At 39.5% G+C, this 27,403-nt stretch overlaps 1 protein-coding gene across 5 annotated transcripts in view; it reads left to right on the top strand.

Annotated features, from left to right (window-relative positions):
• Window positions 1-27,403, top strand: part of LOC121370783 (neuron navigator 2-like) — a 212,107-nt gene that overhangs the window by 92,982 nt on the left and 91,722 nt on the right. For 4 of the 5 annotated variants that reach the window (XM_041496246.1, XM_041496245.1, XM_041496247.1 and 1 more), the window contains 2 exons: window positions 20,867-22,677; window positions 25,095-25,148. In XM_041496246.1, coding sequence (XP_041352180.1) covers window positions 20,867-22,677; window positions 25,095-25,148 — 1,865 coding nt within the window. The remainder of the gene's footprint in view (window positions 1-20,866; window positions 22,678-25,094; window positions 25,149-27,403) is intronic. The other variant, XM_041496248.1, reaches the window with a different exon arrangement.

Genomic DNA, 27,403 nt, shown 5'->3' with positions numbered 1-27,403 from the left:
GTTTTAGCATGCACTGTTGGGTAATTGTTTCCAACTTCGGAGTTTAAAAAAAGAAATTAATCACTTGTCTAAAATAGTGCCTGAAAAGGTAATCGATTTGAGCTGTATACTGGCTTTAAAAAAAAAAAAAATCAATGTAAGTTGGTTAAAAACAAAAGTTGAGTTATCTACCCTTAAGCCAGAGTACCAGCTCATTTTGCTGTTGTATGTATTACAGCATACTATATGCACACTGTTGTCATTTAGTACTGTAACGGAAATTGCAAGTAATTTAAAACCAATTTTGGTTATTTAAATGCTACAGAGGTCAGTCTACTTGTACTCATCAAAGAAAGATTTATTTTTGAGGCAGGATGTAGCCCAGTGGTAAAGTGCTCGCTTGATGCGCGGTTGATTTGGGATCGATCCCCGTAGGTGGGCCCATTGGGCTATTTCTCGTTCCGGCCAGCGCACCAGGACTGGTATATCAAAGGCCATGGTATGTGTTATCCTGTCTGTGGTATGGTGCATATAAAAGATCTCTTGCTACAAATGGAAAAGTATAGTGGATTTCCTATGTAATTACTAAATGTTTGACATTCAGTAGCCGATGATTAATAAATCAGTGTGCTCTAGTGGTGTCATTAAACAAAATAAACTGTTTCCTTTTTTATATATTATTTTTAATGAAGTCCTACATTTGTATTTCCTGAGCTGGACTATATTAATCTGCTACACAAAGTAATGAAACACTGAATGGTTGTGCGCTGTCTTTACATTTGCTGGTGAGTGCTTAGGACATAAACCTACATACTTAAAGCAGCCCAGTACTCCATGGTTGTTATATCAAAAACAGTGGTACATGCTGTCTTGTTTGAAAAACTGCATATATAAACAAACACTTGTTGCTAATTGGTTTCCCCTCTCACTTTATAGACCAAGTTTTACAATTACTATGCAAGCTTACCATAGCTGGTATATCAAAAACAGTGGTAGATGCTGTCTTGTTTCAAAAATGCATATATAAAAACCCTTCATACCAATCGGTTTCCCTTATCACTTTGTAATGACTATGAAAGTTTATGAGAACTGACAATTTCAGGTAACCCATTGATTTTGTGACCATGTAAATCAAGTCATAGATTTGATGTGCAAATGAAAAATCGGCTATGCAAAACAAGATTTGTTCAAACAAAACAAATCATTCACAATATGCAGAGATCTGCTACATTATACAACTAATGGCTGTAACATAAAAGGAAATTTTTTATTTAACGACACACTCAACACATTTTTATTTACGGTTATATGGCATCAGACATACAGACAAGATAGCACATACCATGGCCTGGTGCACTGGCTAGAATGAGAAATAGCCTAATGGGCTCACTGATGGGGATCAATCATTAATTAATTAATTTTCTCTTGTTCCATTTGTAGTATCAAAATAATCACAAGTTGGACTCCAAATAGTTGTAGTATAAAACATACTGAGGTGTTGCAAAACAAATCAGGTTTTTCCTTACTTTTCCAAATACCTCTTTGAATTTGTTCATCAAGTAAAACTGGAGGAAAGGAAATGTTTTATTTAATGATGCACTCAACACATTTTATTTACGGTTATATGGCATTGGACATATGGTTAAGGACCACACAGATATTGAGAGAGGAAACCTGCTGTCGCCACTTCATGGGCTACTCTTTTCGATTAGCAGCAAGGGATCTTTTATATGCACCATCCCACAGACAGGATAGTATATACCACAGCCTTTGTTAATCAGTTGTGGAGCACTGGCTGGAACGAGAAATAGCCCAATAGGTCCATCAATGGGGATTGATCCTAGACCGACCGCACATCAAGCGAATGCTTTACCACAGGGCTACGTCCCGCCCCGTAACATAAAATGTGCTGAGGGTAATTAAATCTTTCTTCTTTGTGTTTCTTTCATTTCTTTTTTTCGCTCTCGATGAAACAAGAGGTTGTAAAATACTGTCTTGTTTGGCAAATCCATCAGTATTTTTCAACATGCAGATGTTAAAGCCATTGTTGAACTAGAAATAGCATTGTTTCAAGTAAACCCGGTGTTGTTTTTAGTAGTATTTATTCTGTCAAATACAAATGTATGTCAGCCATGTTACAGGTTGTACGCACACGGCTAATGACATATCCAGAATGTGTGTTAAAGGGACTATCCTGAGTTTGTAGTTGTTTTAAAGGAAAGGAAGGAAATGTTTTATTTAACGATGCACTCATCACATTGGCGTCGGACATATGGTTACGGACCACACAGATATTGAGAGGAAACCCGCTGTCGCCACTTCATGACATACTCTTTTCAGTTAGCAGCAAGGGATCTTTTATATGCACCATCCCATAGACAGGATAGCACATACCATGGCCTTTGTTGTACCAGTCGTGGTGCACTGGCGAGAAATAGCCCAATGGGCTCACTGACCAAACCGACCGCACATCAAGCGAGTGCTTTACCACTGGGCTACGTCTCGCTCCCCATTTTAAAGGGTTTTTGGCAAATAAAATATTTTTACATTATTGAAATTACAATTTACTTACATTTGTTTCCCTTATTATATGAATATCTTTATAACCATTGCATTTCTCAACATTGTAATGTTTTGTAGTATAAAAAATTGTACATATAGAATTTCTTTTTTTTATTATTATAATTATTATTTTTTACAAATTTATTAGATCTTCCAATGGCAAATGAACTTTGAAATAATTCAGCCAAAAGTCATTCCGAATGTATTTATCCATATAATGCTAATTATATTTAAGGTAAGATAGTGTTTTTATAGGGCTGAAAACTGAGGAAAGGTAACATTCCAGCCAATTAAACAAATTATAACATTTTGACTGTAATTAAGGAGTAAAATTTAGCTAAGTGGGAGAGTGCTAATTATTTTAATGACTGTGATTTACCATTCCACAACATTTTGAGTAAAGTGATTTTTGTTTTCACTCTCTTGGGTTTTTCCAAAATGAAAGTTATCTACTATTATCGCCTTAAAATGATAACTTTAAAATCCAGTTAGTATTTGTTAGTATATAAATCAGTTATACCAGTTTTCACCTTCAAGACAAAACAGCATGTTAGCCATTTCTCACAATTAATGTTGTTTTAGAAAAATATATTGTGAAAAATTCAGAATGCCAAACTAAACCTGAAGGCTGAAGTTGATGAAGTACAGACCTGCATCTGAATTAGCAGGTTGCTGGAGGCTGCATAGTGAGCATAGTATAAGTGTTTGTATCTCTGCTGCAGTGGGAAGTCCTACCATCAAATTGGCAGTAGCGTAGGAAGGTGCAAAAATGAGAAGGGGTGGGGTGGGGGGGGGGGGCACACTTTTATATTTACACACTTTTACACTATTATAAAGCAAATATAAAGCAAAATATCTGAAAAGTGGGGGCACATGCCCCCTTGCCGCCGCTGCCCCCCATTTCCTATGCCAGCGATTGGTGAGGCTCCATAAGCACAGGATTCACACAGGATTAGAATGTGGCTTGTACAGGTTTAATAGAATGAATGAATGAAAGAACGTTTAACGACACCCCAGCACGAAAAATACATCGGCTATTGGGTGTCAAACTATGGTAATGCAAACAAATAAGGTGATGATCAACATCAATATAAAAATTCAAGATTTAAATAAAAACAGTGTAAAGAACTGTGCAAAAATACAAATATCACAGACAGATACTGACTTTTACTCAAATTTTAATTTGTGCTGTATTGGCCATTCTCAAAGAGAATGTTACACCCCTGCACCACGGTGAGGTTACAGCACGCGCAGGGGAGGTTTAATAGAGAATAATAAATGAGTTTACCAGTTATATAATGGAGTTTTATGTCCCAAGTGAAATGATGTACGTAACGACTCATTTGTTATTCTGTTTATTGCCATGGCTTGGTATTAATATACAGGATTTAAAACTTTCCATATGTTAAATATGCTGAACCTATGTGTGTGATGTATGTTATTCATGATGTATGTTATTCATTATTTACAAGTCTACATGTAGCATTGGAATTAAAACAGCATTGAAGCAATTATACGGTCTATTGAAAATGTACAACATATTGCAGTTATTTCACTTATCTTAGAGATGTCATACTTGGTACTGGTAGGGGAAGCATCTAGCTCAGTTGGTAGAGGAGTGCTCACCTCATGTGCCCTATGTTATAGAATCGAACCCCGTCTGTGGACCGACCCATTCTCTGATGGGATTTTCACTCATGCCAACCAGTTCCGGGGGAGGGATGTAGCCCAGTGGTAAAGCGCTCGCTTGATGCACAGTCGGTTTAGAATCGATCTTCGTCAGTGGCCCCATTGGGCTATTTCTCGTTCCAGCCAGTGCTCCACAACTGGTGTAACAAAGGCCGTGATATGTACTATCTTGTCTGTGGGATGGTGCATATAAAAGATCCCTTGCTGCTAATTGAAAAAGAGTAGCCCATGAAGTGGTGACAGCAGGTTTCCTCTCTAAATATATGTATGGTCCTTAACCATATGTCTGACGCAATATAACAGAAAATAAAATGTGTTGAGTGCATCATTAAATAAAACATTTTCTTCCTTCCCATTCAGTTACTTACAAATGGTATGTGCTGTCTTGTCTGGGGAAAAAAACTTAAAAGATCCCTTGCTGCTGATGGAAAAAACAATGTAGCAGGTTTCCTTTGAAGACTATATGTGTCATAATTACCAAAAGTTTGATATCCAGTAGCCGATGATTAATTTATCAATGTGCTCTAATGGTGTTATTAAACAAAACAAACTTAACTTTTAGTACTGGTAAGTTTCTTGCTTTGCTGCCAACTGGCCTTAGGGACACAGTGCTAATTAGACCAACAAATTTTATGGCTGTTATTTGCCGAGTTCACATCCCAGTACCGACTCCAGCTGAAAAACAGTTCTTATGGATCAGTAGGGACATGTAAAGGCCTTGTTACAGACTTCTGTCTCGTGGTGTTCCCGTGGATAGATGTGTTTTCATGTAAGGGGCATGCTAATCATGGCAGCTCTGTGGTTAAGACTGATTGTTTCCTGGCTGGCTGTACCACCTTGTCCTTGGAGGATAGTGCTCAATGCATTGTGAGCATCTGCATGGCATATAGACATAGGAATTCACAGAAAGCAACCTTTATATTGGTCAGAAGATCGCATAATTTATTCTTCTTTATCTGGGGGTGGAATCTAGCTTAGTTGGTGGAGTTACTGACATCGTAGGATCCAATCACATCAGTGGACTCATTTTCTAATTTGCCTTTTTCCTGCACCACAGCTGGTATATCAAAGGCCATGGTATGTGCTGTCCTGTCTGTGGAAAAGTTCATGTAAAAGATCCCTTGCTACTAAAGGAAAAATGTAGCGAGGAGATGTTTGCCATCCAATAGCTGACAAATAAATCAATGTGCTCTAGTGGTGTCATTAAACAAACTTTTTCTTCTTCATCTGCAATACTGATATTAAAGAAACAAATTTTAGTTAGTATCTAACTACCCCGTTTCTTTCTCTCCTTTGAATTCAATATAATTTTTTCCTGATCTGACAGCTTCTTTCTTTCAACTTCTTTTGCCGTCCACCTCCACCATCCAGTCCTTGTCTTTCCAACTATGACAGGTATTTGTCTGTTGTAGCTGTCCTTACCACACGCCTGCTGTTTCCCCATCAGGTTTTACTGTAGACCTAGTTGGACCACTTCATAGTGTTTAGCTGTCACTTCTGCCATTGTTAAGTGGCACCTGTAACCACTTACTGTGTTCGTCAAATACCTACTGCCGAGGATCATTGCTGAAAGGGGCCTGACGTAGCCCAGTGGTAATGCACTCGCTTGATGCACAGTGGGTGGGACGTGGCCCAGTGGTAATGCACTCGCTTGATGCACAGTGGGTGGGACGTGGCCCAGTGGTAATGCACTCGCTTGATGCACAGTGGTCGGGGAGTAGCCCAGTGGTAATGCACTCCTTGATGCACAGTGGCTGGGACATGGTCCAGTGATAAAGTGCTTGCTTGATGCACAGTGGGCTGGGACATGGTCACAGTGGTAAGTGTGCTCTCGCTTGATGCACAGTGGGCGGGGAGTAGCCCAGTGGTAAAGCGCTCGCTTGATGCACAGTTGGCTGGGACATGGTCCAGTGGTAAAGTGCTCGCTTGATGCACAGTGGTCGGGGAGTAGCCCAGTGGTAAAGCGCTCGCTTGATGCACAGTGGGCGGGGAGTAGCCCAGTGGTAAAGCGCTCGCTTGATGCACAGTGGGCGGGGAGTAGCCCAGTGGTAAAGCGCTCGCTTGATGCACAGTTGGCTGGGACATGGTCCAGCGGTAAAGTGCTCGCTTGATGCACAGTGGTCGGGGAGTAGCCCAGTGGTAAAGCGCTCGCTTGATGCACAGTGGGCAGGACATAGTCCAGTGGTAAAGCTCTCGCTTGATGCACAGTGGGCGGGGAGTAGCCCAGTGGTAAAGCGCTCGCTTGATGCACAGTGGGCGGGGAGTAGCCCAGTGGTAAAGCGCTCGCTTGATGCACAGTGGGCGGGGAGTAGCCCAGTGGTAAAGCGCTCGCTTGATGCACAGTGGGCGGGGAGTAGCCCAGCGGTAAAGCGCTCCTTGATGCACAGTGGCTGGGACATGGTCCAGTGGTAAAGCGCTTGCTTGATGCACAGTTGGCTGGGACATGGTCCAGTGGTAAAGTGCTCGCTTGATGCACAGTGGTCGGGGAGTAGCCCAGTGGTAAAGCGCTCGCTTGATGCACAGTTGGCTGGGACATGGTCCAGTGGTAAAGCGCTCGCTTGATGCACAGTGGTAAAGCGCTCGGGAGTAGTCCAGTGGTAAAGCGCTCGCTTGATGCACAGTGGGCGGGGGTCCAGCGGTAGTAGCTTGATGCACAGTGGTCGGGGAGTAGCCCAAAAGCGCTCGCTTGATGCACAGTGGGCGGGACATAGTCCAGTAGCCCAGTGGTAAGTAGCCCAGTGGTAAAGCGCTCGCTTGATGCACAGTGGTAAAGCGCTCGCTTGATGCACAGTAGCCGGGGAGTAGGTAAGCGCTCGCTCACAGTGGGCGGGGAGTAGCCCAGCGGTAAAGCTCCTTGATGCACAGTGGCTGGGACATGGTGCGCTTGCTTGATGCACAGTTGGCTGGGACATGGTCCAGTGGTAAAGTGCTCGCTTGATGCACAGTGGTCGGGGAGTAGCCCAGTGGTAAAGCGCTCGCTTGATGCACAGTTGGCTGGGACATGGTCCAGTGGTAAAGTGCTCGCTTGATGCACAGTGGTCGGGGAGTAGTCCAGTGATAAAGCGCTCGCTTGATGCACAGTGGGCGGGGAGTAGCCCAGTGGTAAAGCGCTCGCTTGATGCACAGTGGGCGGGGAGTAGCCCAGTGGTAAAGCGCTCGCTTGATGCACAGTTGGCTGGGACATGGTCCAGCGGTAAAGTGCTCGCTTGATGCACAGTGGTCGGGGAGTAGCCCAGTGGTAAAGCGCTCGCTTGATGCACAGTGGGCAGGACATAGTCCAGTGGTAAAGCTCTCGCTTGATGCACAGTGGGCGGGGAGTAGCCCAGTGGTAAAGCGCTCGCTTGATGCACAGTGGGCGGGGAGTAGCCCAGTGGTAAAGCGCTCGCTTGATGCACAGTGGGCGGGGAGTAGCCCAGTGGTAAAGCGCTCGCTTGATGCACAGTGGGCGGGGAGTAGCCCAGCGGTAAAGCGCTCCTTGATGCACAGTGGCTGGGACATGGTCGAGTGGTAAAGCGCTTGCTTGATGCACAGTTGGCTGGGACATGGTCCAGTGGTAAAGTGCTCGCTTGATGCACAGTGGTCGGGGAGTAGCCCAGTGGTAAAGCGCTCGCTTGATGCACAGTTGGCTGGGACATGGTCCAGTGGTAAAGCGCTCGCTTGATGCACAGTGGTCGGGGAGTAGTCCAGTGGTAAAGCGCTCGCTTGATGCACAGTGGGCGGGGAGTAGCCCAGTGGTAAAGCGCTCGCTTGATGCACAGTGGGCAGGGAGTAGCCCAGTGGTAAAGCGCTCGCTTGATGCACAGTTGGCTGGGACATGGTCCAGCGGTAAAGTGCTCGCTTGATGCACAGTGGTCGGGGAGTAGCCCAGTGGTAAAGCGCTCGCTTGATGCACAGTGGGCAGGACATAGTCCAGTGGTAAAGCTCTCGCTTGATGCACAGTGGGCAGGGAGTAGCCCAGTGGTAAAGCGCTCGCTTGATGCACAGTGGTCGGGGAGTAGCCCAGTGGTAAAGTGCTCGCTTGATGCACAGTGGGCGGGGAGTAGCCCAGTGGTAATGCACTCCTTGATGCACAGTGGTCGGGGAGTAGCCCAATGGTAATGCACTCCTTGATGCACAGTGGCTGGGACATGGTCCAGTGATAAAGTGCTTGCTTGATGCACAGTTGGCTGGGACATGGTCCAGTGGTAAAGTGCTCGCTTGATGCACAGTGGTCGGGGAGTAGCCCAGTGGTAAAGCGCTCGCTTGATGCACAGTTGGCTGGGACATGGTCCAGTGGTAAAGTGCTCGCTTGATGCACAGTGGTCGGGGAGTAGTCCAGTGATAAAGCGCTCGCTTGATGCACAGTGGGCGGGGAGTAGCCCAGTGGTAAAGCGCTCGCTTGATGCACAGTGGGCGGGGAGTAGCCCAGTGGTAAAGCGCTCGCTTGATGCACAGTTGGCTGGGACATGGTCCAGCGGTAAAGTGCTCGCTTGATGCACAGTGGTCGGGGAGTAGCCCAGTGGTAAAGCGCTCGCTTGATGCACAGTGGGCAGGACATAGTCCAGTGGTAAAGCGCTCGCTTGATGCACAGTGGGCAGGACATAGTCCAGTGGTAAAGCGCTCGCTTGATGCACAGTGGGCGGGGAGTAGCCCAGTGGTAAAGCGCTCGCTTGATGCACAGTGGGCGGGGAGTAGCCCAGTGGTAAAGCGCTCGCTTGATGCACAGTGGGCGGGGAGTAGCCCAGCGGTAAAGCGCTCGCTTGATGCACAGTGGGGCGGGGAGTAGCCCAGCGGTAAAGCGCTCGCTTGATGCACAGTGGGGGACGGGGAGTAGCACCAGCGGTAAAGCGCTCGCTTGATGCACAGTGGGCGGGGAGTAGCCCAGCGGTAAAAAGCGCTCGCTTGATGCACAGTGGGTGGGACTCGCTAGCCCAGCGGTAATGCACTCGCTTGATGCACAGTGGGCGGGGAGTAGCCCAGTGGTAAAGCGCTCGCTTGATGCACAGTGGGCGGGGAGTAGCCCAGCGGTAAAGCGCTCGCTTGAAGCACAGTGGGCGGGGAGTAGCCCAGCGGTAAAGCGCTCGCTTGATGCACAGTGGGCGGGGAGTAGCCCAGCGGTAAAGCGCTCGCTTGATGCACAGTGGGCGGGGAGTAGCCCAGCGGTAAAGCGCTCGCTTGATGCACAGTGGGTGGGGAGTAGTCCAGCGGTAAAGCACTCGCTTGATGCACAGTGGGTACGACATAGTCCAGTGGTAAGGCGCTCGCTTAATGCATGGTTTGTCTTGGATCAATTCTTGTAAGTAGGTCCTTTTGGGCTATTTCTTGTTCTAGTCAGTGCACCACGACTGGTATATTAAAGGTCGTGGTATGTGCTATCCTGCCTGTGTGATGGTGCACATGAAAGATACCTTGTTACTAATGAAACAAGGTAGTGGGTTTACTCTCTAAGACTATATGACAAAAATTACCAAATGTTTGACATCCAATAGCCGATGATTAATATATCAATGTGTTTAGTAGTGTCGTTAAACAAGATCATCTTTTAACACTACTGAAAGATACATTTCGGGTTTAAAATAGTACAGCTGACTGTTCTTCTGTCTTTATCGTGAGGGTATTCTGATCAGGTCAGGTCATAGGGTTTAACATGCACTTTCAGAGCAAGCTGTTGTAGTGCATGCCTGTCATGGGTGCCGGTGTCGACTTACACTGGCTACTTCGTCCAGGACAGGAAACAGTGTTCTGATGGAATCTCGAAAGTTTTGACTGAATGTGTGAATAATTCATCATATTTTGACATGTTGACGGTATTTTTAATAAGTGTATGAATGCGCTGACAATCTGGACTGACGTACAGTAGGGTACAGCTGCTGATTCCTAGTGTTTTCCTGATGATGACCAGTCGCAATCAGATGGCTTATTGATTTCCACCAATCACGTTGACAGCTCACGAGATGTCTTATTCACAGATGAATTTCAAATGTGTAACTTACAGATTAATACCAAATCAGAGCCACCGTGCCTGCAAGATAATAGTGACAGATTGGCTTTTAAGTAGCACTCATTTCGTGGTATGCTGTGGGGTTTTTGAGTCAGGAAAAAGAAATATTTTCATGTCTTTCTTTCTTCTTTTTGTTCCAGTTCTGCAGAAATTGCATTTTGATTTGATATTATTATTAAAGATGGCACTAATTATTGATGTAAAAAAAAAATTATGACATTTATAATTAAATGAGAATTTTAGGCTGGATTTTGATTTAGCTCAGTGGTTGAATTTTTCCAGTCCTGCAGAACATGTTTGATTGCATTTTGGTTTGATATTATCATTAAAGATGGCACTAATTATTGATTTGTAACAAAAATTATGACACATTTATAATTAAATGAGAATTTTAGGCTGGATTTTAATTTAGCTCAGTGGTTGAATGTTTGTTTATGTTCAGTAGGATGTGGGATCAATCCTCTATTGTTGACCATGGTCTTCTTTTTTTCCCCCATTCCAGTCAGGGAAAGTGTATATACTGTAAGATACACAGATACGTGTACAGAAGAAATGAACACACACACGCACGCACACACACACACACACACACACACACACACACACACACACACACACACACATATCATCCCCATCACCCCTCCCTCCCCAGCTATGGTTAAAAAAAAATGTACAGTGTAATATTAGGTTATTTACATAGGAATGAATGAATGAATATTTAACGACACCCCAGCACGAAAAATACATCGGCTATTGGGTGCCAAACCATGATAATGCAAACAAATAAGGTGATGATCAACATCAACATAAAAAATCAAGACTCAAATAAAAACAGTGTAAAGAACTGTGCAAAAATACAAATACAAATATCACAGATAGGTACTGACTTTTACTCTAAATTTCAATTTGTGCTGTATTGGCCATTCTCAAAGAGAATGTTACACCCCTGCACCATGGTGAGGTTACAGGATGCGCAGGGGATTTATATAGGTGTCGAGGAAAATGTAGACAAAGGAAGGGAAGGGAACTATTTTAACGTGCCCACATCCTTACGGTTCAGGCACGCCAACCATGGATTCAGGTACTGACCTAGCCAGTTCGCGATTCCATGGCCGGAGGGGTCTGCTACCTTCATGTTCGAACCTCACACACCCCACACCCCAGGTTCAGACTACGCAATGCCCCTGGCATGCATGCAGTTAACTGTATCAGTTTGTCACTCTATTGGCCAATGCTTATGTTTGTGTTTGGTATGTTGTTAAATATTCATTCATTCATTCATTAATCCACTTTCGTTTTGCTTTCATTCATTTGTTCAAACTGGATCAGATTGTGGTATTAATGTTAGTATGTTGATTCAATCGTGGCATATCCATTATTATCGGAGACAGATATATATGACAGTTGATTAGTTTGACAAAACGACGGTGAATCGATACATTTGTTTTGTGTGTGAGTCATAAACACATCACTGATCTAACATACAGCTTCTCTCTGTGAGGCCTTCAGAAACTTGAGTTTTCAAGATCAAATATTTATGTCTTCTATCAGATTCACGGGTTATTTATTGATTTAAATTTTCAGCTTTTCAGTCTGTAGTTATTGTGATGAAAGTTCAGTTTCACGGTTGGGGTACATTTCAAGATCACAATCGGTGTTGATTTTTAGCAACTCCTTGAAGAGTGTGTGGGAATTAATTTTACAGAAAATACATTTTTATCATTAGGTAAAGTATATAATTTTAATAAGTATGGTTTCCAATTTTTATTTAATGATTGCCTTGGGACAAGACTGAACTGATACTAATATTAATATTAAATTTAGAGAAGTTCACATTTTAAAATCTTTTGTATATATTGCACGGTTAATTAGTAATAGTGAAATACAGTCAAATTTAGTCTTTCTTAAGATAAGATAAGATAAGATAAGATAAGATAAGATAAGATCAACTTTATTGTATTTATAAAGTCTATTTTTCATTCAGTCAGTGCACCACAACTGGTATATCAAAGGCTATGGTATGTGCTATCCTGTCTGGAATGGTGCATATAAAAGATCCCTTACTACTAATGAAAATAAATGTAGCAGGTTTCTCTCTAAGACCAACATTTTTTACATCCAATAGACAATGTGCTCTAGTGGTATTGTTAAACAAAAGAAACTTTCCAAAAGCCATTTGTTGCTCAGTCTGATGGGTATATTTCCCCCAGTAATTTTGCTCAGTGTGATGGGTATATTTCCCCAATAATTTTTTTGTTTATTGCCAGTTCCCGATTGGGGGTCGTTCTGCACCTTGTGACTTGAGCAGCTGCCAAATAACTTGTTCAGTTGTGTTTAATTGTCAACAGGCTGGTAGGTACTCGGTTCAGATCCCAGTCGAGGCATGGGATTTTTAATCCAGATACCGACTCCAAACCCTGAGTGAGTGTTCCGTAAAGCTCAGTGGGTAAGTGTAAACCACTTGCACCGACCAGTGATCCATAACTGGTTCAACAAAGGCCATGGTTTGTGCTATCCTGCCTGTGGGAAGCACAAATAAAAGATCCCTTGCTGCTAATTGGAAAGAGCCCATGAAGTGGCGACAGCGGGTTTCCTCTCAAAACCATATGTCTGACGCCATATAACCGTAAATAAAATGTGTTGAGTGTGTCGTTAAATAAAACATTTCTTTCTTCTTTCTTTATTCTGAATTGCAACAGGACAAATTACATTAGTTCATTTGTGACCTAAATCCATCTTAAAAATACATGTGCTGAGTGTATTTCATATTCTGTAACTAATGTATTGATAGAATCCTTGTGACTTGAGCAGCTGCCAAATAACTTGTTCAGTTGTGTTTAATTTTGCTAGGAGCATCACTTGGTTGGAAAAATAAATAAACTAATTCCACTTGTTTATCTTGCAACTTCTTCAGTAAGACTGCCACTCAAACTGTGAGGGTATGGAAGGAATACAATATTGGTTTGAGTGGCATCAACGTACATGGTTTGCATGCTGTGCAAAAAAAAAAAAATGAATACACAAATTGGAAGCAATGTTTTCACAAGAATATTTGCATCATATTTCTTTTCACAAGAATCTTAGCATCATATTTTTTTCAGGTTTTTTTTTTTTCTTTTTAAAAAAAAATTGATCTAACAGTTTATCTTAAAATCTGGGTCAAAGTTGTTTAAGTGTTTGTTAGCTTAACCCTCTGGGGCCAATTGTTCAAACGTTTGTTAGGTTAACCAGTTGTTAACAGGAATGTTCAAAATCAAGAATTGAATTAATACAAATAATAATTGAAAACATACTGTTAAAAATTTGTTTTAGGACAATCTAAGGTATCCATACATAATAATCAAATCTAAATATTGTTTGGTATTGGTGCAAAAATAATCAAAATTATATAATTAATTTAACTATGCTTTGAACAACCAGGCCCTGGTCAGTAAAATTAAAGATAAGATAAGATAAGATAAAATGTATTGCATTTAAACATTCCACATGGGAACAGAGTGCACAAAATAACATTTTAAAAAGTTGCAATATCAACAAACAGATGTCATGTAATGGATTTTATTCTGAATTGGCCATCGGTCAACAGGCTGGTAGGTACTCGGTTCAGATCCCAGTCGAGGCATGGGATTTTTAATCCAGATACCGACTCCAAACCCTGAGTGAGTGTTCCGTAAAGCTCAGTGGGTAAGTGTAAACCACTTGCACCGACCAGTGATCCATAACTGGTTCAACAAAGGCCATGGTTTGTGCTATCCTGCCTGTGGGAAGCACAAATAAAAGATCCCTTGCTGCTAATTGGAAAGAGCCCATGAAGTGGCGACAGCGGGTTTCCTCTCAAAACCATATGTCTGACGCCATATAACCGTAAATAAAATGTGTTGAGTGTGTCGTTAAATAAAACATTTCTTTCTTCTTTCTTTATTCTGAATTGCAACAGGACAAATTACATTACTGTATATCTTCGCCTATAAGTCGAATTTTTTTCACCCAAAAATTATTTTATAACTTGGGGGGTCGACTTATAAGAGGGTAAAAAAAATTCACCAAAAAATATTACTGTTTTGGGGATTATTTTACAAGTTTTATTGTTGAAGTATGCCATGTATTTATACTCAAATATGTTAATTTGACACATTTATTTTTTATAACCTATTTTTTTTGGCATTAGAACGGTTTTGGTTATGCGAAAAGGCGTACGATCTCACTCACATGCCAAGACAACAGTCCACTTAGTTAAATTAACAGTCATCACTAATAGTAAAAATGTAAACAATACTAACTACCTGTTGCCTGAGTTTATTTTGAAATCTGGTCACTGGCATTAATGGTTTGTTCAAACAATGTTTTGGCGGTGATTAACTTCATGAATATTACTGAGCTTTCCCTTAAAATAGACTGATCTCTGCAGTTCACTATCTAGAGCAATAGGGACACACATCATTTGGTACAAAAACCAGTGTACTTTCCAGAGTTATCCTCCTTACATGTATTAATATGGCGGCAAAACGTGATACTTTCAGTTTTATCGTAGTGATCTGTTTGTCAGTGTTTATAAATAAAGTTGTTGTCTGTGCACAAAACCATCTGTACAATACTATACAGTAACAGTCAAACAGCTTTCACTCTCTCTACTAAGGGAATATTTCGTTTTGATGCTATGTAATAATGATAGTTTGATTGGAATAGTCTGATTATATTGCGATGTACAAAACGTGAAAACCGAAGTTTGTAAAATAATTTTCTTTTGTTCAAATATTATTGTTCTCATGTGCTGAAAATAAGAAATATTTTAATATTTATAAGTAGTTTTTCATGGGTCGACTTATAAACGGGTCAATAAAAAAATACGTTTTCAGGGCTTGAAATTAGGGACTCGACTTATAGCCGAGATCGACTTACAGGCGAAGATATACGGTAGTTCATTTGTGACCTAAATCCATCTTAAAAATACATGTGCTGAGTGTATTTCATATTCTGTAACTAATGTATTGATAGAATCCCGACTCAAGATTCAAATGTAGACTTCAGCTGTTAACACTTGGTGGCTTGTGTACTATTTTTGCTAGGATTTCATTAAAAATAGTATCCATTTAAACACAGACCTTGACATCTCATTTGATTGAGATAGAAAGATATTAATATTAGTCTCAAGTTCAAGTTGGAGCCACAAGTTGAGAGTAAAGTTTTATAAATATTATTGGTCTTAAATGTCATTAGGAAATCTCAAGTTAAAATTTATGCTGATTTTTCGGTTAGAGAAACACATTTGATAAATATTTAATTAAAAATACCTAACTAGATAAACTGATTTTTTTTTTCTGTCTATTTTTATATTAGAGAAACAAATTTGATAAATATTTAAATAAAAATATCTAACTGGATACACTGATTTTTTGTTTTTCTCTCTCTCTCTATCTCTGTCTCTCTATCTCTGTCTGTCTGTCTGTCTCTCTCTCACACTCTCTCTTACACTCTCTCACACTCTCTCTCTCACACTCTCTCTCACACTCTGTTACACTCTCTCTCACACACTCTCTCTGTCTCTGTCTCTCTCTCTCTCTCTCTCTCTCTCTCTCTCTCTCTTCTCTCTCTCTCTCTCTCTGTTTGTGTGCGCTTTTTGCTGTAAAACTGATTTATTATTATTATTGAGGTTGTTTGGTTTTTTGTTGTTTATAAATGTATATACTTCCATCATTTACCTGTCATGTTGCTTATGGAATGTATAAATTTATGGGCTTATATGTAGGTTATCTTGTCGAAGTTGTTCATCTGGTTGAGATAAAGTTATAAAGAGACTCCAACACAAGTTTTATGAGGAACTGCTAGTCTGGACCACAGGTCTGTGATAGTTAACCTTGAGCTAAACACTGTGCTAAATGGCTAACACTTCCGTGCTATTTTATTGCAATTGTTTTGTTGCCTCTTGGTGATGAGGAATCTGTGATGACGGTGTAAGATTTAGATTTTTCAGGGATATTTGTTTCCGGTACAGCTGTCATGAGTTGGTAGGCAAACTGTTTCTCATACCTGTTGATTCATGTAGATTTTTAAAAACAAAGTTCCTTTAGAACCAGGGCCCTTATTTATTTTCGATGTTATATTAGCTCTACAATATTGTAAAACCATTGTAAGCTATGGCGTGTTTTGTACGATAGTTTTATGATATTGTAGCACTTAGATAGCTTTGAAAATCTTTAGCCAGTTTTGGGTTTCTTAAGAATGTTTTAGATTTAAAAGCTAATGTTTGGAAAATCTTAATAAAATATGATAACATTTTATTGCAATTCCTTAATGGAAACAGTATGCACAAAATAGCATTACAAGTTTCAAAGTGAAGTAGAGAAATGCGTGGACTCAGTCTTAACAGGTTTTTGTGAAATGCTATCAGTTGGTTCATTCTTTATAGTGTGTTTGCTGTGTTCCTTTTTAATATTGAAAACTGACATCAATCAAGGATGTGATTTAAATTCTAGTGTTTTGTTTCTTTACAAAATATTTAACTACATATGTCATATATTCATAATTTTAAAATAAAACCGTCAATCCTTCAAATGTATTCTTTTATTTTATGAATTGTGTGGTTTTATCTTTCATAATATATATTTAATCATTAGACCGTTGAAAAAAACTGCTGTCCAACTTAGATATTTTAAAGTTATTTGTTACTGAATTTAATTAATAACATCAACAAACATGTATCTTTCTTTGAGATTTTTATTACAGATTTTTTACTTTGTTTTTAAAGATTTTTAAAAAAATTTCAATTCAATCACGTACTTATAGGTAGTACTAAACCAAATAACTTCCGGCTGGTTCAAAGTTCGAGGTGCACCCAACTTTTGATAGAGAAGTGAACACCACAAGTCCTGTGATTGGTTATAAATGTGAGTGTGTTGGTTGTAAAAAAAATCAGTTTCATCTGGGCTAAAAATGTATGCAATTTTATTTCGTCTAGTACCACTGTGTCAAGTAGCCTTGTGCTTGGAACATGTATGGGGTACCTGTAAAAAAAAAAGTACTCAAATTTTGTGTGGAACTAGGGTAGTCATAGACGCTACCCGTTATCTCAGAAATGAGCAGCTTGACACCCACTTTTTTGTGATTCACTTTAAGGGTGAGGGGTGGTAATATTTATATCCATGGCGTTTATGTCGATTGATACGTTGCAGGTAGGAGTTTTAGCCACATATGTTACTATTGTCGTCTATGGGATTTGATTTGGTAGTATACACCCTATAGCACATATTCAGTGCATAATAAAACATATTATGATTTTGTGATTTTTTTAAATTAAATGATACTGGTTGATTAATTAGCCGTCACTGGACCACGCAAGTTCACAATGACCTTGACCTTGACACTAATCACTGTACATGGCTCTGAATGGAGTTTGAATCAAAGTTAGCACTGAGGAAAAGTTGGTTTTGGCCTATAATTCATACTGTAAATATTTCAATAATTTCTTTTTACATGGTATTTGACTTACCATATACAACTGCTCTTAAATATGGTGCTATATATAGGCAACCTGAATTGAGATTTTAATAGCAATTTATTTTTATATTAAAAATAACATGTCAATAGTGGGTTAATGTCTTTAGTTTCCATTAACATAGTTAATTTTTCATGTATGAAATCCTGAAAACTCAAATTTGTAAAGAACTTGATTTTTATTGTAATTTTGACATATTTATAGGGTGCTAAGTTATATTTTAGACAAATTTGTAGTTTTATGCAAAATATAAAATAAATTTAAAGAAAAACTTCACCAAAGACATAATTAAATTTGTTGTCACTATTGTGCCTTCTGTTCTTAGTTATACATAACAATAAGCTTGTTAAACATACCTTTAGATCTCCAGATCAAATTTTTTCTTTTAATAATCACTTAGTTTGCTCTCATGAAGACCATTTTAGGTTTATACTAGATTCAGAACCAATTTTTTTCAGATTTGATTATCCTAGCTGCCTTGGAGTAAGTTGATAATTTATTTTATTGTTAAAGCTGTATTACCCAGTGTTACTAGCTAAATAAAATGCTGGATTACTGATTGTAGGAATACATCCAATATACATATTGTATTGATCTGGATTAGAAAATAATGCAATAAAATAGATGTTCGGGTAATTATGTCATTTAAAAATAGTTTTTTTTAGTAATTAATCAAAAATAAATGTGTGAAAGCTGGATGATAATTCCAGATATCACAAATATTAAAAGCTCCAACTACAGTAGGCTACAAATAAAATATAGTCAGGCATATGGGTGGCTCCCAATGGTTTTGATGGTTCATTGTGAAAATCAGCATGGCCGATGGATTTGAAATTCCCACACCTGGTAACTTGAAGATGGCCACACCCTGCATACAGGATTTCCTCCCAACACTAATGTCCAGGACATTAAGTCATTACTTCATACAGGTACAGTCATGTTGGTGTTTCCTTCCTCAGACAGTGCATTTTTTTATTACTGATATTTCTTTGATGTACCTGTTCAAGTCTCCTTATCTAGGGGTCAGTCAAGTACATGTATTTTAATGGAATACTTTAAAGGGGTAGAGGTACTCTGACTATCGACTGATGTGACGTCGGGCGAGATATCTCGCCTGCAGTAGTCAGAAGGTTAAAGGAGTAGAGGTACCATATATCTTCACCTGTAAGTTGATCTCGGCTATAAGTCGAGTCCCTAATTTCAAGCCCTGAAAACATATTTTTTTATTGACCCGTGAAAAACAACTTATAAATATTGAAGTAATTCTTATTTTCAGCACATGAGAACAATAATGTACAATATCTGAACAAAAGAAAATTATTTTACAAACTTCATTTATCGTTTTGTACATTGCAATATTCCAATCAAACTACATAGTATGATTATAACAGTAACATAGCATCAAAACGAAATATTCCCTTAGTAGAGAGTGAAAGCTGTTTGACTGTTACTGTATGGCACTGTACAGCATGGTTTTGTGCAAAGACAACAACTTTATTTATAAACACTGACAACAGATCACTACGATAAAACTGAAAGTACATGTATCATCAGTTAATCACATGTTTTGCCGCCATATTAATACATGTAAGGAGGATAACTCTGGAAAGTACACTGGTTTTTGTACCAAATGATATGTGTCCCTATTGCTCTAGTGAACTGCAGAGATCAGTCTATTTTAAGGGAAAGCTCAGTAATATTCATGAAGTTAATCACCGACAAAACATTGTTTGAACAACCATTAATGCCAGTGACCAGATTTCAAAATAAACTCAGGCAACAGGTAGTTAGTATTGTTTACATTTTTGCTATTAGTGATGACTGTTATTTTAACTAAGTGGACTGTTGTCTTGGCATGTGAGTGAGATCGCACGCCTTTTCAAATAACCAAAACCATTCTAATGCCAAAAAAAAAATAGGTTATAAAAAAATAAATGTTTCAAATTAACATATTTGAGAATAAATACAGGGCATACTTCAACAATAAAACTTGTAAAATAATCCCCAAAATGGTAATATTTTTGGGTGAAATTTTTTTACCCTCTTTTAAGTCGACCCCTCCAAGTTATAAAATAATTTTTGGGTGAAAATTTTTTGACTTATAGGCGAAGATATACGGTACTCTGACTATCTTTGTTGTCTCTACATATATACCTGAGTACACACACCCAACTGACAGTAAATATCTTCAGGAGTTTTATTGTAAAACATTTTGTTGTTTAATATGACATATTGCATTTGTACAAAACTGTATACAATATATATGCCTTATGAGGTGTACATTATATTAGGTTGCACTGTAGAAACAACAGTTTCAGTGAGGCTGTCACTTTATGTCAGAATACACCAGATCCTGGTTGTCATAAAGACACATAGCTGGACATTTTTTGAAAAATGTATGTTATCAGTATAGGTAGTACTAAACCAAATAACTTCCAGCTGGTTCAAAGTTCGAGGTGCACCCAACTTTTGATAGAGAAGTGAATACCACAAGTCCTGTGATTGGTTATAAATGTGAGTGTGTTGGTTGTAAAAAAAATAAGTTTCATCTGGGCTAAAAATGTATGCAATTTTATTTCATCTAGTACCACTGTGTCAAGTAGCCTTGTGCTTGGAACATGTATGGGGTACCTGTAAAAAAAAGTACTCAGATTTTGTGCGGAACTAGGGTAGTTATAGACGCTACCCGTTATCTCAGAAATGAGCAGCTTGACACCCACTTTTTTGTGATTCACTTTAAGGGTGAGGGGTGGTAGTATTTATATCCATGGCGTTTATGTCGATTGATACGTTGCAGGTAGGAGTTTTAGCCACATATGTTACTATTGTCGTTTATGGGATTTGATTTGGTAGTATACACCCATAAGATCTATTTATTTTCAAATGCAGTATTCTTTTTCAGATAAATCATCAGTATTTAAGACATCTTACATCGATATGTATTTTAGATTTATTAATATTTAACTTTATTTATATGAACAATTATACTTTATTAATATTTAACATTTATACTTTATTTCTTTATTTACAATGTAGCCATATAACTGTAAATAAAATGTGTTGACTGCGTCGTTAAATAAACCATTTTTATCTACAATGTATATTTAACTTTTATACTTTATACTTTTATATTAACATCTTCCACGTTTTGTTGTATTTTTCAGTTTTGATGACAGCAGCTCTATCAGTAGTGGCGACATCAGTGACACAATAAACGAGATCAGCACGGACGAGAATCTGACGGGATCGTCACAGGGCGCGCTCTCCGACGGGAATCCTTACAACAGCCTCAAGCGGGTCCCCAGGGAGCTCACCCATGACTTCCACAACGGCGGCAGTCAGATCCCGGGCAAGAGGGTTCCCAACCTGGGCACGAGCGCGTTCCTCGGCACGGACTACAACAGCGATTCTGGCCATGCTGGCTGGAGGAAGTACTCCATCCCACAGAACAGCAAGCTGCTGAGTAGCGACCCCAGTGACTATGCGTATCCTTACAACAACAGCGGAGGTGTCGATCACTCGCAGTGGAGAGGTGGAGCTCAGCAGCCGGCAGGCTACGGTTCTCTGAGGAAGCACTCGAACGCCAGCCACCCCGAGCTGGGCTATCGGTCAGACAATAGCTCGTACGCGGAGAGTGAGAGGGGAACCTCGTCGACCAGCCCCGTGACGAAGCGCGACTGCGAGACGAACACCGACAACTCCCACCTGCTGGAGACGAGCATGAAGCGGATGCAGAATGCGAGGGGAGTGACCAATTCGGGCGGCAGTCTCAGCGCCGGCGGATTCGGATACCGCCGGCCGCTGAGCAACGTGAGTACGTCGTCGATCGGCAGCAACAAGAGCTCCAGTTCGAAGGGATCGTCGACCGTCGGGAGCAGGCTGGCCAAGCATGGCGTGGACACCGTGCACAGTCCCATTAAGGTTTCTTCCGGTGATGGTGCGGGACACAGTAATATTCCGCGGCCCGGCAGTGGCGGCGGGTCAAAGATCGGCATGGGACACAAAGACCTTCCGACCGACATGGGACCGGAAGCGTACAACAACTCCACGCTGGAGAGACGACAGAGAAACGGCAGCCTGACGTCGAGCAAGTCCACGGGGGTGGGCCCACCCCCACCCAATCAGGATTTCCAGTCGAACACCCTCGGCAGGAGGCGACTATTCGATAGCAAGGGCAGTCTGACGCGGGCAGCCTCACAAGGCGATGGTGGTAACCTCTGTCCCAGCACGATCATATCGAACCCGCATGCAACGTACGGGAAAGCGGACAAACAGACGAGCCACTACGTGAACCTACAGCAGCTGCAGGCAGCCCAGCAGGCAGCCGCCGCTTTGCAAGCCGGAGCCGGAGGAGGTAACTATGCGGTTGTGGAGTACTGTAGTCCTAGAAACTCTGGCATCGCTAACGGCTCTTGGCTTAAGTCTGGTAACGGTCACGGACATGCTCCAGCGGTTTCCGACACCGAGGAGTCGCTGACGGCTGTCTCCTCCAGCATCCAGGCCCAGATCCAGCAGGCCCGGGCCCTCAGCGGGGCCAGCGCCCGGATCCTCGCCCAGACGAGGGACACTCTGATTGCTGCTGGCAGCACGCAGGGGCTCACCCGGTCCTGTAGCATTAAGTCCACCCAGTCTGACTGCCTCCACTCAAGCAGCAAGCATTACTCGGACTCGGAGGAGCTCCCCCGCACAAACTCTTTCTCGCAGCTGGCCAGCCCCTCTACCACCGCCTCCGCCTCACAGCACCAACACAACCATAGCCACCACAACCACCCACCACCACCACAGCCTTCCTCTCCAACTCCGAGCAATAGCTCGCACTCTTCTCGCTTCACTTACCCCATGACCTACAACACCAATGGTGTCTTCAGCACCAGCATGTCGCAGAACATGGTACGCTCCAACACTCAGAGTAGTCTCCCCTTCTCTGGCCTGGCTCTGTCTAAGCTGAACAAGTCGGATGAAGATGGGGCCAGTCGTAAGTGCTTTTTCTGCTTTTCATATTCTCTGGAGTCTTTTGTCTTTATAGTGACTATAAGCCTAGTGTGTTATCAGCAGTAATTGTTATTTGTCATTTTGTCAGAGAATTTTATTTTTTTTAAAGTAAGATACAAGATACTTTTTCATTTAAAAAATAATGATATTGTATTAATACAGTTATATTTTAGAAGTAATTTATATCTGTGTTTTTGTTGATTATTAATTGAAAAACTCAAACTGATTTAAAAAATTTTAATTCTGTATGTCTGCTTAATAACCGTTAAAATATTGTAAGGATAATACTATTCTTAAACTGGATTTGTTGTTTCCAAAAATAAATTCCAAAAATTGGTTTTTAAAAATGATTATTTTAGACTTTACAGAGAAACAAAACTTGTATCAAGTAAAAAGAATAGTAATTGATTATTTTATATATACTGACTGCTGATAACAATAGGTTTAAGTAACTAGCTTACTAACAAGAAGCAGACATCACATGATGCAACCCTTGAACAACAAAGCAGAGTACAATATATTATTATTATTGTTTTTTTTAGGCCACTATAAAAACTTTTACAAAGTTAACTGGACATCCTCTTATATAGTTGCTTTGGGGTGTTATATCACAGTTACAAGTCCCAAATTGTGCTATTTTTGCATTTATTTATGCCAAGTAAGTACAAATTAATTGATACCATGCATAATCTTTGCATAAATAACTCGGGAATATTGAAATTGTTCTGTGCCTATTCCCTGTATTCATGTTAGTCCTATTCAGAATAATTAGATTCCTGTCGGCAACATCTGCCTGGAATATATAACATCACAGAGTGTTCGCCTCAAGCAAAAGCATGCATTTCCATCAATAATCTATTAAAGATTGGTATACAAGTATAATTAAAGGTATATATTTACCGGTGGCGGATCCAGAAATCCATTTAGAAGGGACCCCAATTACATGTGACTGAAAGCCACAAACATTCCCGAAGAGATTCCTCATATTCTCCAATGTCAAACAAAAATTAAGATTTAGCCCGCCCCCCCCCCCCCCCCCCCCCCATCTTAGATCCACCACTGAAAGTGAAATAATTTTAGCAGGAAGCTGCCATTATGTAACTTTGAGATGACACGTTAAATACATGTCATATTATTTGGGAGAATTGTAATCTAGCCTTCTTAAACAGGTGGCTGCTTAATACAGGTTACTTTATACTGTTAGGATCCTTGGGTAGGTAGCCTGATAACCAATTAAAGTTGTACAGTGGGAACTTGGATACTCCTGTGATGCTTATACACATCGAGTCATGGTTGCAGAAATCATGTGATGTTTATGCACATAATATAGTCATGGTTGCACTGTCACGTCTGCTTCTACTACAGGATGTTATGGCTTTGCTTCACTGCTTGGTGTGCTCAATGATTCTTATAGCTATAGTTCTCTTGAAATGCATCAGTTACTCACAGTTAACAGTGTGTGTTACGCTAGAATCAGACTACCAACTGCCAGCACAAAGTTGGCCAACTTTCTGCTCTCACGACTCGTACGACTGTCCTGTTACTAGTCTGAGTGTTCTTACAACTCAATTCTCGTCATATAACCCATTAGTTATTAATCTGAATGCACCAGTCTAAGTCAGGAGATGGGGGAATTACATTGCAGTCGTCGAGTTGGCCAACTCTGTTGTGACAGTTGACAGTCTGACACTAGCATTAAAATGAATTCTCACTGTTTAACCTGACTACATTTTATAAATGACTTTATGGACAACAGTTGATGAATTTTTGTAGATTTTAGCAACAATTATTTGTAATGAAGTTTTGTAACAATTTTCAGTAATGATTTTTAATAACAATTTAAAAAAAAAGTTAATACATACATTATAATAGGTTTAACTGTATAGCCTTAATGTAAGCTAAGAAGGGATTACATTTAAAAAGAATTTGCCAGTCTGGATTTACTTTCTACTATTAATAAATAAATAAATAAAATTCTTGACCAAGTTTAATTGTTCCACGGTAGTATGTAGTCAGTAGTCATTCTGTTTTAACATGATCTCATTGTTACATGTTTATTGTTATCATAAATTACAACACAAACAGAAGATTTAAAACGTTTTCTAAGATATGTATCAGAAAACAGAGCTGTATTGGTCACTATAAAAAATAATTTGTTTTATATATATTCTAATTAATTTGTAATAAAAAATTTATTTGTTTTATCTTGTAAATTGAAAAATTGTTTCAAACATTTTATTGCTATTAATAACTGAAGCATGATCAACTATTACGTTATCTTTTGAATTAGTTAGCTATTGCTACTAAAACTCTCAGTTTGTAAACTATTTGCTGAGTGTATGTGTTAATTAATATTTATTGTTTTTGTTACCTAACAAACGTCTTGCATTTGTCTAACAGGTCTAACGAAATCATCAACATTGGATTATGCATACCTAAGTGATTATGCATATGGTAAGTCAAGAGAGTGCCCTGAGCCCTGCCATTGTTAAAATGTTTCTAATACAGCCTTTTTTAATTACTAAAATTTCATATTAAATTTTTTAATTTTTTTTTTAAAGAATATCAGAGTCTAAATATTCAGTGTGTTTCTGATCATCCTTATTAGTATAGGGGCGAGATGCAGCCCCATGGTAAAGCACTCGCTTGATGTGCAGTCAGTTTGGGATCAATTCCCGTCAGTGGGCCCATTGGGCTATTTCTCGCTCCAGCCATCAAAGGCTGTGGTATGTGCTATCCTGTCTATGGGATGGTGCATATAAAAGATCCCTTGCTGCCAATTAAAAAGTGTAGCCCATGAAGTGACGATAGCGGGTTTTCCTCCTTCAATATCTGTGTGGTCCATAACCATATGGTGCCATATAACCATAAATAAAATGTGTTGAGTGTATCGTTAAATAAAACATTTCCTTCCTTCCTAATTAGTAGCTCAAACTTCATTGTATTTTGTAAATGCTGGACACTACTGAAACTGTACAACCTAATGTTCAGTTGTTATTGCTATGGTATGTGTGAGGTTATTACACAACACACAATAACCCTAACCATTGTATACAATTTTGGGGTAATTTGTTGCCTACCAGAATACATCAAGTTATTCAAAATCGGTTAAAACATATTATTATTTCTTTTTTTTACAATTACAAATCTGACTGGTACGTTTTTAATGGAGTTCAGTATATATAAAAACATTTTCTGCATACAGAATTATTCAGATGTAGAATCTGGTTTGAGATACTAGAATCTTTAGGAGAAAAAAAATCAAAACCCCCCAAAACCAAAATAAAAACAACCCCAGAAAACCCCCAAACAAAAAAAAAAACCCTAAAACCCCCCAAACCCAACAACACATTGAATATAGTACAGATACTAATATACATTATACTAAAGAAGAAAATATATTTAATATGTACTTTTAATAGTTATACAGGCTCTGTCATTTGGAAACATGTTACAATAACAGCAAAATCAGAACAGTTTCTTTACACAAGATTATAAATCACCACTTTACTTTGCAGGAGGTATGACCTTTTAAATGAACTTTGAGCAAACTTTGATCTTCATGTTATTTACTGTGATAAGGTGACAAAGTTGGGGGTGGGCTTATTTTCGAATAAGGGCCTCATTTCTTAAATGCTATCAACACAGAGGGGGGCTTATTCAAAGACATGGGCTAATTTCCAGTCAAATATGGTAATATAAATTAATTATCCAAAATATATTGGTCTTTAGTGTACATGGGTTTATATATATATATATATATATATGAAAGTATTCATGAAACTTTAAATAGCAGAATTTAACATTTAAATTTGTTTTTGAAGATCCCTAAAAGCAAAGATGTTTTGGATAGATAGCTTTTTCAATAATACTTGATAGGTTGTTAAGATAAACTCGTATGTTTGTAAAAGGAGAAGTCAGAGTGTTGACAGGTGGATGTTTACCATAAGGCGTCATTCATGGGACATTAATCTGTCAAAAGGAATGATTACTAGATTGTTTTAATCTTTACTAACATGAATAGCAGACTTGTACCAAAGCAAATGGCTATAATATTTATTTTATATGAGGGGCGGGTAAAGCTCTCGCTTGATGTGTGGTCGGTTTGGGATCAATCCCCGCCGGTGGACCCATTGGGCTATTTCTCATTCCAGCCAGTGCAACATGACTGGTATATCAAAGTCCATAGTGTGTGCTATCCTGTCTGTGGGATAATGCATATAAAAGATCCCTTGTTACTAATGGAAAAATGTAGCAGGTTTCCTCTCTAAGACTATATGTCAAAATTACCAAATGTTTGACATCCAACAGCCGATGATTAACAAATCAATGTGCTGTAGTGGTGTCGTTAAACAAAACAAACATTTTCTTATTCATGAAGATTAAAATCATTAACATTAAAATAATTTTTCACAATACAGTTTAATAGTGTGTAGTGCACATACCATATGTTTGTGTATTGAGCATGTTTATTCTGAAATTGTTAACATGTGTTTAATGAGGTCTGCAAGTGGTCAAGCAAATAAATGTTTTAACAATGCATGTAATATAACATGTATCAGAACATGCTATTAACATGCTTTTGGCCATTTTTGTTGAGATCGTCGAGACGGTTTTAGTTTTAGTGGGTTTTATTTTTTGTATTATTTTGTGTGTTAATTCTTGTTTTCACAGTATGTGTTGTTTTGTCAAATGTTAATGAATTTGAA

The sequence above is a fragment of the Gigantopelta aegis genome, chromosome 4, assembly GCF_016097555.1.
Source record: "Gigantopelta aegis isolate Gae_Host chromosome 4, Gae_host_genome, whole genome shotgun sequence".
In the NCBI taxonomy this organism is placed as follows: domain Eukaryota; kingdom Metazoa; phylum Mollusca; class Gastropoda; order Neomphalida; family Peltospiridae; genus Gigantopelta; species Gigantopelta aegis.
Note: the sequence above shows the minus strand (reverse complement) of the source record. Positions and strands in the feature narration are given on the sequence as shown.